Source organism: Xiphophorus couchianus, chromosome 23 (genome assembly GCF_001444195.1).
Source record: "Xiphophorus couchianus chromosome 23, X_couchianus-1.0, whole genome shotgun sequence".
Classification (NCBI taxonomy): Eukaryota; Metazoa; Chordata; class Actinopteri; order Cyprinodontiformes; family Poeciliidae; genus Xiphophorus; species Xiphophorus couchianus.
Window position 1 is genome coordinate 23,367,539 of NC_040250.1, and position 13,290 is coordinate 23,380,828.

Below are 13,290 nucleotides of genomic sequence, written 5' to 3' on the forward strand. Positions count from 1 at the left end.
TGGATGGTTCGAGGGTGCCGGTAAATTGTCTTTTAAACATATTGACAATTATTTATTTTTAAAAAATGTAGAAAAAAAGATATTTGAGGAATGATATTTTGTTTATTTATTCTCTTCATTTATTTATTCATTTTTGATCAATTGTGTTTATTTAGTTGTGAAAAGACTATTGAATTTTCTTTATTAGAATATACTTATGTATATATTTTTATTATAGTGTCTTAGTTTTTGGCGTCGCAGTCCAATTATCAGTGGCTGCCATCTGGCCACTCCATAAACCCCCCACCCTTAGAGGCCTCCCCTCCCCTGACCCAATTATTAATGTTTCTATGAATAAATATGCTTTACGAGGAATAATTAATAATAATAACCAATTTTTTTTTTTTACATTTATAGATGTAGAATCGATACATTCTACGTTTATCAAATCAAATTTATCTACAAGCCTATTAAAACGACAAGCGTGTAGAAGATCAGCGTCTCATCAGGCTTGATTTTTATCTTTTATTTTGAAGAGACCGACGTGCACCCACATCGGATGTGAGGCTCATGATTTCCTGAGTCATCCTCCAGCTTTCAAACGCAACAACTTCGGTCACCTGCACGGCGTTCAACAACTTTCCCGTCGCATTCAAACACACTGAGTGATGGAGAGCTCCGTGTCTAACGTGGAGGTCTGCAATTTAGCCTTCAGCGGGCAGTTCGACAAATTAAAACAGTCCATGCTGTCCGACAAAACACTTGTCAGAAAAACGGACCAGGTCAGCGTCCCCGTCTTTATGTACTCTGTTGGGCTGCATCGTTTGTGACTAGCGAGGGAATGGAGCTAATGACGGCTGTCTGTGGTTTCAGGACGGCAGGACCGCTCTCCACTGGGCTTGTTCTGCTGGACACACCAACATCGTGGAGTTCCTACTCAGCCTGGGAGTTGAGGTCAACCTGCAGGATGATGTGAGCTAAGCTTTAAATTGTGATGCATTCTCTCCGCGTCCCTCACACCCCCCCCCCCCCCCCCCAGTGACGGGTTACCGTTAAGTTGACGTAAATGGATGTTATTACAGCGTGATGTGTTCTCCACTCCCCAGGCCCTGTGGAGTCCTCTGCACATTGCTGCATCTGCAGGAAGAGAGGACATAGTGAGATCTCTGATAGGCAGTGGAGCCCAGCTGAATTCAGTTAATCAAAATGGATGCACCCCTCTGCACTATGCCGCCTCCAAAGGCAGATACGAGGTACAGTGTCGTTTGTGCACTAACAGTTGCAAAAAATGCGAAAGACTCCATACTTGTGTATGGGAGTGTAATTTTATGCCTTTGCATTCTTTGTCTTGTCACGTTTAGTCAGCTGCAGTCTTGATTGTATTTTGTTGGGGTTGGGTGTGATGGCTCAACTTAAAATAGAGTAACTGAAGTGGTTCTCAATAAAAATCCAAAAAGTGTGGCATGCATTTTGAGCCAAATGCTACATTTACAGCCTCTCGTGCGTCTCTACCAGCATGTATTTATTTGTGTATCTTTTAAAGTTTTGTCACAGATTCTTAATTGGGTTTACATCTGGACTCAAGACATGGAAAAGGCTTTACTCTAAACCATTGTAAAGGCATTCTATTTGTGTATTAAAATGTAACCCAGCCCAATTATTTCTAGGCTGGGTTAAGTCCCTGATGTTTCCTGACAAGGCCTCTGGGCTGACCCATCAGGGGTCAAAAATAATCCTATTAATCACGTTACGGCTGAGGTGAGTTTACAGCTATGTCTGATACAGGCCTCCCTGCACCAGTTCTTATGATTAACCACAACCATAAATCAGGATGTGAGGGAAATTCAATGTAATTCAAATACTTTTTTCATCCCAAAGGGGAATTAAATGTTGTAAATCATATCACCCAAATATTGTTAAAGTGTCACTGTGGATAGTGAAGTTCTCAAAAGTCAACACTTAAATAAAGAGTGAGAAAGACATCTGTTTAACTTCTTTTTGCATATTATAAACACTAGTTATGAACATTTTGTTTTGCCTACTTAGTTTGTAAAAAAAAAAAAAAAAGCTCCAACCTGTCAGTTATTGTATACAGGAACAAAATGAGACTGTAAGCTTCCATCATGTTGTAATCATTCTGCTACTGTACATCTGGCAGCACTTGAAAGACGAGATGCAGACAGATTAAATGTTTTAGATTTGAGTACAATTATTTTGAATTCACATTCCATGAAGTGAACAAAGCAGCTTCTATTATGTTTGGGTTAATAATGCAGGTAGTCCAGCCACACCTTTGTAATGTGAACTGTGTGGGATTTTGTAACGCAGGCATGAAGACGACAAGTAACTTTTATCCTTCGGTGCAATTTAAAGAATCACAGGAGAAATACACAATTTAAAACTCTCACCGTTTTAAATGGAAGGTGTTCTCTCTGGGATTGAACCATTAACAGCTTACAGTTCCACCAGGTTACTGTGCCGTGTGAAAGTCTCGAATGTGATGAGAATGATTGTAAAAATCAGTTCCAAATTGAACAGTAAGAACGCAAAGGCCTTATTTAAAATATATTCACTTTTGTTTGTTTTGAATCGGCTTAAATATTTTAGTTCTCCTGTCCTTCCTTACTAATGGAACTGATGAGTGTGTAGAGAAAGCAATCTGTAAGCAAAAAAAGAAAAAATAGAAAATCAAGTTAAAAATAGCATTGTGTTGGGTCAAATAAATGCCACAAATGCACACAATAGAGAGACGATGTCGATAAGGTGCGCTCTCCTTCGTCCGGAAATAAAAGTGAGAGCCTATCAATATATTGCCACCCTCTCAAAATGACAAGCCAGGAGACGAACAGACAGCTTGTGGTAACCGGAAGAGTTGCTGAGATCCACAGCCGAGTTAGTTCATTTAAAAAGAATCTGGCGGGCGTGCCGTGGTGGCGTAGCGGTTAGCGCCACCCATATTTGGAGGCCTTGAGTCCTCGACGTGGCCGTCGCGGGTTCGACTCCCGGCCCCTGTGACATTTGCCGCATATCTTCCCTCCTCTCCTTCCCCATTCCTGTCAGCCTACTTTCGTAAAAAGGGACACTAGAGCCCACAAAAAGACCCCCTGGATGGGGTAAAAAAAAGGAAAAAGATTCTGGCCTTTAGTGTGTGCCAAACCAAAACAAATCCTGCTGAGATTTAGAGGAACCAGCAGTCACTGTGGAAGGAAGTGCTCTGATCAGATGGGACAAAGATAAACCAGCACTCCACATCATCCTGTGGACACAGTGCCGCAGTGAGTCAGTGGTGGCAGCATCATGATGTGGTAGGCAGAGCTAAATATAGGATGGTTTTAGAGAAGGACTCGAAAATATTCTCTTGCTGCAGCAGGACTATGAGAATTACTCCAAACATGCATATAAATACACTAAAATGGTTTAAAGTTTAGATCAAAGCATGTTTTTGTTAAAATGACCTAGTCAAAGTCCAGACTTAAATCCAGTGAGAAATCTGCAGAACTTGAAAATCGATGTTCACCCGAAAAGACCTGGAGTTATTTTTGTAGCAAAACATTGTAAAGTTTTCCTTCCAGTTCCAAACGACATTCCGACAGCTTAAAGAAAAAAAACACATTATAAAGTAAATTGAATAAATTAGTGACATTATGTAAGGTACTTTTTTTTTTTTTTCCATTACTACCAGTGGAAAACTTCTCGTATAGTTTCCCATTGGTCTCGGCCAAGCCACCTTCTAGTTTTGCTCTCACATCCTACGCTGTTGGTTAAAATTTCCTCTAGGAAGTGGCGCTCGAAAGAGGCTCTTGAGGGCGCCAAGACTTTAGATGAGGAAACGGGCTTCTCGCGTTTAACGGGAAGCAAAGTTTACAACGGGGTTACCTGCGACTGGCATGCGAGACAATTCTGTCTCCTGTTTGCAGATCGCCTTAATGCTGCTGGAAAATGGAGCGGACCCCAATGCCACGGACAAGTTGGCCTCCACTCCCCTGCACAGAGCATCGGCCAAGGGCAACTACCGTCTCATCCAGCTGCTTCTCAAGCAGAGTGCCTCAACGAACATCCAGGACTCGCAGGGCAACACGGCGCTGTACGTGTGCAAACGCATTTGTCCAAAATTGTCGCAGCCGGCGTGGATTTAAATATGTAGAACGAAAGCCGTAACATGTGCCAGACCAATATGTCATCAGTTGAAGTTTTTTACCTGACTTTTATGAAAACATGAAGGCACCAATTTGTATATCTTTTCTCTTACAGCCATCTTGCGTGTGATGAAGAGCGTTTGGAAGCAGCCAAGTTGCTGGTAGAACACGGTGCCAGCATTTATATCGAGAACAAGGAGGAGAAGACCCCCCTCCAGATAGCCAAGGGTGGCTTGGGGAACATACTCCGCCGGATCGTGGAGGGGTGATGCTTTCTCTGACTCGCTGGTCGTGGTTTGGTTCAAACCGCTACCGTCGCATTCCGATGAAAACCATCATCTCACTCAGTCCTACTTGAGCAGGCCCATTGTTATTTGGTGTGGTCGGTGACATGTGAAAGAGGCATTGGTGTTGAAAAGGGATTGGACTGTTTTTGAGGCTGATCAGTACCTCCTGTTGGGGCTTTGAGACTGACGTGTCTAAGCACAGTTTTTGCAGCAGCACAGTGCGTTTTCTGTGAAAGTTAAAGTGTAGAAATGGCAAAAACGAAACATCAAGTGGCGATGAAATCTGGTTGGAATAAATTTGTTGTACCTAAATAAAAAAAAATGTGACTTTGTGATTGTTGAGGCTGTTTTTTTCCTCAGTCTTTATTACTCTATTTTGTAATGGAGTCACACATGGCTTTGTGCTCGGTGCCATTCTTTTTTTAAATATCTTCAAGGGGCAATTTCTAAAGTATATTGTCTTAAGTTTCTTGTTCAGCAAAGTACTAAATTTAACTCCTGGTGACTTACAGTACAGCTTCTGAAGTCAAGGTTGACCATAAACACATCAATAAGGTAGAATGTACAACAAACAGCTATGGAATCCAGTTTGGTCCAAATTCAGTCTCAATTAATCCAACGCAATCTATTGAAATTCCACTCAATTAAAATTGACGTCACACATCCGGGAACTTTGTAGTTGACGGCCATCTTTGTAGGTGTCTACCTAACATGACAGTGCTACTATGGGGTTGCTATGACAACAATAAACAAGCCACATTTGCCGTCTCATTGGGGTCAATCCCTACACCTGCGATTTTGTTAATATGTCAACAAAATCAAGTGTTACTATACTTCCTTTTTTTTTTGTCTCGAAGCCATGGTCCATCATGTTTTACGCTGTGCTTGCCTACCAAGATGGCCGTTCAGTGACACAGCTCACCTCCTGTTCAGACTTGTGGGAATTATGTATTGCATGCAGCACCATTCAGTCATATTACAAGCATTAAGTAAGTCTTATTACTTAATGCAGTAATATGACTGCATTAAGGGCAGCTCAAAAGTTGTCAAAGAACATCAGTTTTTGTTTTATCCAGATACATCTACTGCTATGTATCGTAATGTGCTAAAATCTGTAGTTTTAACTCTCTGACCACCCAGCAGTGGGTGGCAACTATCAAAAGGTGTTGTCTTTTTGTCTTTAGATTGCTTATCAAATACAGCCAGAGCTTAAAGGTAAAACTTACTTTACAATTTGAAAAGTAAATGCGGGTTTCATTCATCACCAGTATTAAGGTATCCTGTGGTTTTGCTAAGTTTCGGTTTCAGGACTGCATATTTTCTGTCAGAATGTTCCCTGTGGTTAAAGTCCTTTCGTTGAGAGAAATCCCAGCATGAATGGCATTTCCCTTGGACGTACAGAGCAAAGAGTAATGGTCCGCAATGTTGTCCCTCCCCCTCTTACTGCTGTGCACTGTTGGTCAGCTGGCTAAAAGATGACTAACACTTTTTCTGTGTTTTTTTATTTATTTATTTAGTTTTGCTTAGAAAAACATACAAACTTCAGCTGAAACTACAACTGGCAAGCTATGACTAACTTACCAGCCTATATTAGCTTGTTAGACTTCTGTTACTCTGGAAGGAACAAAAAGTGCCATTTTTTGCCATGGCCCCTATGCTCCCACCAGTGTACAGGTGTGGGAGCGTAACAGGTATTTTTTTCTACATTTTTGCATCAATCTGCCTTAGAATTAAAATAACAAAGATGTTCCAAGTAAGATTATACTGTACAGTACTAACTGTATTAACCAACGTATCGTTCTAACAACAGAATAAAAAACTTGCATTTCTTTATTTTGTACTTTTGTTTTAATACAACCTGAAACCTAAACATTTTTTATCAAGGCCGTACCTGAAGAGCTGTTTCGGTAGACAATGGATGTATTGTGATTTGAACAGCGGGAGTGTCAATGCCTGTCTTACTAGTAATACCTATGAAGGTTTTTCAAACATCAGTTATCGCGATAAGTGGAAGACCCTTATAACAACTTAGTGCATAGTTGAGTCAAGACACTCCAAACAGGCGTTAGTGGGAAACGGCCATGAATGACTTTTAGCCGGTGACAAAATGGGTGTTGCCTCATCGATTTCAACCTCATGGCCACCGTCCACCACATATCTGTTTCTACAGCCTTTAGAAAGTGTGGCAATGAATAAAAATTTTAAGAATGCTGTGAATGTTCCCTGTAACCGAAACTATTTGTTCTAAGAAAGCTCATGAAGTCATCTCAGTGAAATTTATACAGCAGGTGTTAGTTTCACACAGATGTCAAGAATCGTCCCCCACAGGCACAGACAAATCTATAACTACTATTTGAATTTGAAAGGAGAGGAAAAAGTACAGCTTTTTAATAAAGTATAACTGGACTAAATATGTGTGTAGTTAGATTGCATTTATGGTCGAATTTAAATAAACTCAGGTTCTGTTAGAGGGCTGAAATATACATTGGTGTAAAATGGTATTTTTCCTTTGTCGTCATGCTTAAATATTTCACATCTTGAAACGAGTTTTATTATCAGACCTAAACAATGCAAAAAGCCATTTTCATATAATTTTATTCAGAAACAGAATTTTTTTTTTTTTTATGTTTTGTCTAATTAAATATTTCACAGACTCACTTTACAACAATCTGCAATGATGCAACCCTGCATTGTATTTTTTTTTTTTACCATATCAGTATTGGTCCGATGAATAACATTGGGCCAATATTATCAACCACTATTTACTTCCATCTTGTTGCTGTTTGTTTCTGGAGGGGTAGGGTAATAAGGATAAATATTTTAGCAGGTCATTTACCATTTATCATGATATTTTTTTCGTCACAATAAGATTTAGATTAATCGTTGTCATGATAAATTCCACCTGATGTTTAAACACCCCAAAAACTGACGAAATTTTTGAAATGGTTAATTTTATCAATTAAAGGTGTACTCTGACACATCTAATAAATATCACATTTGAAAATATGATTAAATGCAGTTACTGTTTAACTGAAGCAGAGACGCTGTGGTGAAGTTAGTGGTGGTATTTTTTTTCAAGGTTTCAAAAGCGTAGTGAAATATATAAACAATCTCGGTACATATTGATTATCAGCCATATTGTCATATCGGTGCATCACTATTTTAAATATGTCACTTTATAGTGAATCTACATAATGTGTTTTACTGTTTGAATTTCTGAAATATTTTATATATATATTTTTTTTAAATTTTATTTTCAGTTATATGCAAACTTAATGTCAAACATTTCTCTCATCTTTTGAGTGCGGTCAGTTTTGGTCCTGAGTAAATGCGCTCGCTTAAAATAATGAAAGCATAAAAACTCCACTCAAACGGTTCTCATGACGTCATCACGCTGCCGCGCTCTGGAAAGGGAGGAACTGCATACCTTGTTCCTCACGATCAGAGGGGGTTATAAATTAAACGGCCTCCAGCAGTCCTTTTTCTTCGCTGTGGGTGGTGATATCATTAAGACCGAGTGAAGTAAGGAACTACGGACGCGTCCCAAAGACGTGAAAAAGGTAGATATTGAGATTTTCTTCGGAACTGCGTACTTGCGTAAAGTAGCATCATGCTAATCTAACTAGCAAACATAGCTGCTGTTGCCACTCCGGTTTGAAGGGCACTGTTAGAAACGGGAGCCAAGGTTAAAGTCCAAACAGAGAACTTCAGCTGAACGCATTGCTGTGAATACTTTTAAGAGGATATTCTGCTTTGTTTCACATAATTCAGAGTTTGCGTAATATGTCCCGTGGAACGGGATTAAGGTGACGGTGATTAAGTTTGCTTTCGTCTCCGACTTCAAAATTAAAACGGTAAAACGGTTTTAAAGCTAATGTCCATTCAAAAATGTGGGCGTGCGTTTACTGGCACATGGTGGTAAAGTACCTTTTAAAAGTTTCGATTTTCGGTTTTAACAAAGCGTAGGTGGGGAGGGCAGGAGAATCTAAGTGCGTCGCCGACAGCTTCCTGATCTGATCACAGCTTTCTTGAGAGGAATTTCGACACGTATGCAGGGCAAAGATCACAATCAATAAAGTAAACACACCGCCTCTTACAGCAGCTTCTCACCATCCCCAAACTGATCAATGCTTGTGTATAATTAATAGGTTTGACCGTCTCATCATGATTTAGAGGCATGTCCTCGTGCCTCTAACGTAATTACGTAATTGTTGCCAGGAATTCCTAACATGTTTTCCAGCTTCCTGAGTGTCAAGAACACAGTGTACCGTTCCGTCCATAAAATATGTTGTGTGCTCATCATGGTAACTATTTGCATATGTATTCCTGGAAAGGAAAAGTGTTTAAGGTTTCCCTCGGTGCTGGTGTTGCCCTTTGAGAAAAGTTATTATTACTGCCTTGTAATAGAGTTACTCCCTTTGGAATGCCCATCCCACACGTGGTCTATTCAGCGTCTGCATGTGATGAACGCTCAGCTGCCTCTCTTAAAGGGCACATTTCAAAGCCTACATATTACCCAACACTTTGTGTTTTTCCTCCTCAGACATCCTGCCCCTCTCAAACTTTGACCCACCCAGCGATTTCCTCGCCCAATTATGTCTGAGCAAGGCAACTACAGCAATTTGGAGTCAGACGGCTGTCCTGACTTCTCAAAGTTTGACAATCGCTTCCAGTCTTTCCGGGGATCCACCCTGGCTGGGCAAGTCCCGCCTGAACGGTTGGCGAGGGCGGGCTTTTACTTCACCGGCAACGCAGACCGCGTCCAGTGTTTCAGCTGCAATCAGACTGTGGAGAACTGGCATAGTGGAGACACACCTGTGCAAAGGCACAAGGAGGTAAATATATTTATTGGTTACAGTAAGAACAACTTGTTTGTTTTTTTTTTGTCTCATTTTTGATATTGTAGCCATATGTTTCTTGCTTGTGCAGGTTTCTCCATCATGCCGGTTCCTCGTGTGCTGCCACCCAAACAGCATGAAGCCGAATTATATTACCCCTCTCATCTACGACGAAGTTGCAGAGGATATGCAGTACCGGGTGTCCACCGGTGAAGTGGTTGACGAGACCCTCTACCCTAGGATACCTCACATGAAGAGTGAACAGGCCCGTCTGGACAGCTTTTCTTCTTGGCCCTCCAATGTGCTCGTAAGACCCAGAGACCTGGCTCAAGCCGGCTTCTACTACTTGGGACAGGCCGACCGGGTGGAGTGTTTCTGCTGCGGCAACAAGCTGAACAACTGGGAAAACGGAGATCGCCCTTGGGAAGAACACGCCAAACACTTCCCCAACTGCTTTTTCATCCTCGGCCACGACGTAGGGAACGCCCCGCTGCTGGACAACGCAGATGAGCCGATGTGGGAAGATCAAAACGTGAACCAGGGGGGAAATATGGAGACTTTCGAGGGGAGGCTCAGTAGCTTCGCTCATGTTCGGCACCCCGTCGACCACGAGAGGCTCGCGAGAGCTGGTTTCTACAGCACAGGTAGAGCACAGATATGAAATATTAACAGAGAAAGTGTTTTAATGCTTTTGTGGCTTTGACATAGAAATGTTGTCTTTTTTTAAAAAAAAAAAATTAATTTTTTATTTTCTTAGGGCAAGAAGACCAGGTGTTATGCTTCCGCTGTGGTGGAGGTCTAAAAGGCTGGCAGCCCGATGAAGACCCATGGGAAGAACATGCTAAAGAATACCCAGGGTAAATTCAAACGTTTTATTTCTGGCTGTATTCCTACCATCCACAGTGATAATCTTGTTGCTGTCTTTCTGTTAATGCTTAAATGTGTTTTCTTTTTTCTCTTTCGATTAGATGCAGCTTCTTGTTGGAAGAAAAGGGAGCTGCATTTGTCAACAGCATTCACCTAAAAAGACATGAACAAAGTAGTGCTGTGAGTATTTATTTATTCATTTTCCATTTTGTGTTTGATTATCTGATACAACATGAACGCTGGCTTGATATTTTATTATTTTCCATGTTTGGATAAATTTGTGAGGGGAAAAAAGCACTCTTTGATGACATATGTTTGAGCTTCCAAACCTTATCTTGTATGACAGTGTCAAAAAAACTGTTTGAATTTCTAAAGAATTAAGCTTTTCATGTTAATACATCTATAAATTATGTTTAATTTCAATTTCACATCACAACTTGGGTTTTTAAGTTACTGTCAAAATTCATAAATTAGTCATTAACTAAATTTTATTGTCTAGGTTATCTTAGTTCAGGATTTTAAACTGGACTTTTGGTTCTTAATACAAAGCAGATTTCTAATTTTGTCTTTTTTTTTTTTTTTTTTTTTTTTTTGCAAAACAAATGTAAAAACAAAGGTATCACAGTTGTGCTTTAGAGATTAGGATAACTCGGGACTAGATTTTTCATTAAAGGTCCTAACGCCATTCAATTTCGTAAAATAATCCCACCACATTGTCCAATGGATGCTAACAAGCATTGTGCTAGTTTAGTGAAATGTACAGATAGTAAAAGCCAAGTACGTAAATGTTTTGTTCCTAGATGTCCCAGATGTTACAAGACCTTGAAATTTGAGTTGGGCAAAGAATGAAATTTTGGATTGGAAAATATTAACAATACTGTAATATTAGTTTTAAATGTAACTTTTATTGCTGTAGTTGGGTTTTAGTAAATCTTGTACATTTTCTTATGCGTATCTAATGCTATTGGTTAGCTCCCAGTACGAGTTATTTGGAACGCGTTGTCATTAGCAACTTTACTGCTACTTTAACGCATTCCTGAACACTATGCTGCATTGATACTGTCTAGCGTAGCATTGTTACTATCTAGCGTGTTCTTTTTGAAACAAAATAAATTACTGATCCTTGCATCTCTTTATGTATGTGAATGGTTTTATTATTATCTGCACTATTTTTGTTTCTCTGCATCAATTTAGTCATGTGCTGAAAATGACTTCCTATTTTTTCTTCTAGGCTTCAAGTCACCAGAATGGATTTTCAACCAATGAAAAAGGTAATTGTTTATATAGTGCAATTTAATTTGAAAGCCTGAAAATTAATTAAAAACCTAAAAACTAGATTGTTACTATCCATTGAAATGAATTAGATTCTTCAATAATAACTGCCGGTAGAAAATATTTTTAAATCACCATACTATTTTTATTATTATTATTTTTTGGAACCCCGTGCTATTACTTGCAATTCTGTGGATTTCTCTTTTTGTACAACAGAGAATGTACTGATTTGTAGTAGAATTTCATGCAAGTAGTTGGCCATCGTATAATTTCTTTAACCCGTTTTGTTTAGATGAGGACCCAATGGAGAAACTAATGAAGCTGCAGAGGGAAAAACGGTGCAAAATCTGCATGGACAGAGATATTTGCATCGTCTTCATCCCGTGCGGCCATCTGGTCAGCTGCAAGCAGTGCTCGGAGTCACTCGTCAAGTGTCCGATCTGCTGCGGAGCCATCACACAAAAAATCAAAGCCTACATCGCTTAAGGGAAAATATAAGCTGCTGTCTATCATGGATGCTGCTTTATGTTCTAAATGTTATAATTTAAAGCAGGTGTGGTAGGTAAGTTCTTCTAGGAGGGAATTTCTAGATTTCACGAAGAATAGCAACATAGACACAATGGGTTAAAAGGTGGTTATTACTTCTTTTTTTTTTAACTGACAGTTTGACTACCTATATGTGTAGATGGCTTTGCGTTCCCCCTTTTTCCCACTCATAAGGAAACTATGCTTTAGCACCTAGTTGGCCTAAAAAAGTGTGTGTATATGTGTATGAATGTATATGTATGCATATGAGGGGTTGTGAAACAAATAAATTAATGTACTAGTTGATGATACGTGTATATTAGATTCCCTGTAATATACTTACTGTTGTAAATGCATTTTAATTATACATATATATTTTAAGAAACCAATATTTTCACAATCGCTTGGATAGTAAATAGTTGTATATTGTACTATACATACATGTTGTTGTGTCTTTGTTTTAATCGGTGTAACATGCATGTAAATACACGTTTTGGGCAATCATGGTTTTCTTCCTTTCTCTAGTTTTGTGTGACGACTCTAATTTTGCTTTATCCTAAGTTAAGTGGCTGAGGGGTTTCATTCACTTTCATTCCTCTCACATCGCATAAGCTACTGCACAGACTGAGGTGGGATTTGAAGACTGAGATGGGATTTTATCAAGACATTATGGGATTTTAGATGTCAATTTTTCATCATGCAATCTTTTCTGTAAATGAACTAAATAAATCTTTAATAATCTGACTTGAGATGCATTTGTGTTTTTTTTTTTTTTTTTTTTTTTTTTTTTATAGCTTCAATTTCAACTTATTTACTGTGATTGCAGTTTCAAACAACTCCAAGCCAACGTGCGCCTATTGGGCAGGAGATGTGACAACTATTCCAAATAGGATATATTAATATGTTGATTTGAACACATGAGATTTGAAATTAGATGCTTTGATATAATATGGGCATGGGCAGCAAATTCATTAAAGCTGCTTAGTGGCATAAACTGACCTTTTACTCTGACTGGAGTGCAGACATAAGGTCAGCAAAATTAATTGATAGTAAATTTATTGCAATCTGTGTTGTAAGCTGATTTACATACATTGAATGAAGAGCTGATGAGTTGTGATATTTTTGTATATTCCTAATATTGTTGTGGACCTTTTAAAATTCTAGTTTGTTTTAAAGGGGGTGATACAGGTGATCCAGTACATAACCAGTCTTACTGGTTTGAAATAGCTATAATCAGTTAAAAGCCTGTCTATATTCATTCTGTTCAATTGTGCGCTTTAAATTTTCCTGTCTGTGCAGGCCCCCGTTGAAATACGGGTGCAGTACCTATCGGTGGCCACTAGATGTCAGGCCATCGGCTTTGTTGCTAAAGGGGTCGATGTGGCC

The 13,290-nt window shown here is 39.3% G+C and overlaps 2 protein-coding genes across 2 annotated transcripts; both read left to right on the forward strand.

The window, feature by feature from the left end:
- Window positions 1-515: 515 nt before the first annotated feature.
- psmd10 (proteasome 26S subunit, non-ATPase 10) lies at window positions 516-4,737 on the forward strand. The gene is made up of 5 exons (XM_028009711.1): window positions 516-761; window positions 853-951; window positions 1,086-1,232; window positions 3,897-4,063; window positions 4,231-4,737. Exons 1-5 carry the CDS (start codon window positions 648-650, stop codon window positions 4,382-4,384), a joined length of 681 nt encoding a protein of 226 aa, XP_027865512.1. The 5' UTR covers window positions 516-647; the 3' UTR covers window positions 4,385-4,737.
- Window positions 4,738-7,793: 3,056 nt separating this feature from the next.
- xiap (X-linked inhibitor of apoptosis) lies at window positions 7,794-12,648 on the forward strand. Its single transcript, XM_028009710.1, has 7 exons — window positions 7,794-7,962; window positions 8,946-9,237; window positions 9,332-9,884; window positions 9,998-10,097; window positions 10,209-10,287; window positions 11,339-11,378; window positions 11,672-12,648. Exons 2-7 carry the CDS (start codon window positions 8,998-9,000, stop codon window positions 11,863-11,865), a joined length of 1,206 nt encoding a protein of 401 aa, XP_027865511.1. The 5' UTR covers window positions 7,794-7,962; window positions 8,946-8,997; the 3' UTR covers window positions 11,866-12,648.
- Window positions 12,649-13,290: the final 642 nt, after the last annotated feature.

What these genes read in the sequence shown, in the direction of transcription:
- psmd10 (XM_028009711.1), top strand. Translation starts at nt 648, where the DNA reads ATGGAGAGCTCCGTGTCTAACGTGGAGGTCTGCAATTTAGCCTTCAGC. An exon ending in TTGTCAGAAAAACGGACCAG is followed by an intron (nt 762 to 852) that starts GTCAGCGTCCCC and finishes CTGTGGTTTCAG; the next exon opens with GACGGCAGGACCGCTCTCCA. An exon ending in TCGCAGGGCAACACGGCGCT is followed by an intron (nt 4,064 to 4,230) that starts GTACGTGTGCAA and finishes TTTCTCTTACAG; the next exon opens with CCATCTTGCGTGTGATGAAG.
- xiap (XM_028009710.1), top strand. Translation starts at nt 8,998, where the DNA reads ATGTCTGAGCAAGGCAACTACAGCAATTTGGAGTCAGACGGCTGTCCT. An exon ending in CTGTGCAAAGGCACAAGGAG is followed by an intron (nt 9,238 to 9,331) that starts GTAAATATATTT and finishes TTGCTTGTGCAG; the next exon opens with GTTTCTCCATCATGCCGGTT. An exon ending in ATTTTCAACCAATGAAAAAG is followed by an intron (nt 11,379 to 11,671) that starts GTAATTGTTTAT and finishes CGTTTTGTTTAG; the next exon opens with ATGAGGACCCAATGGAGAAA.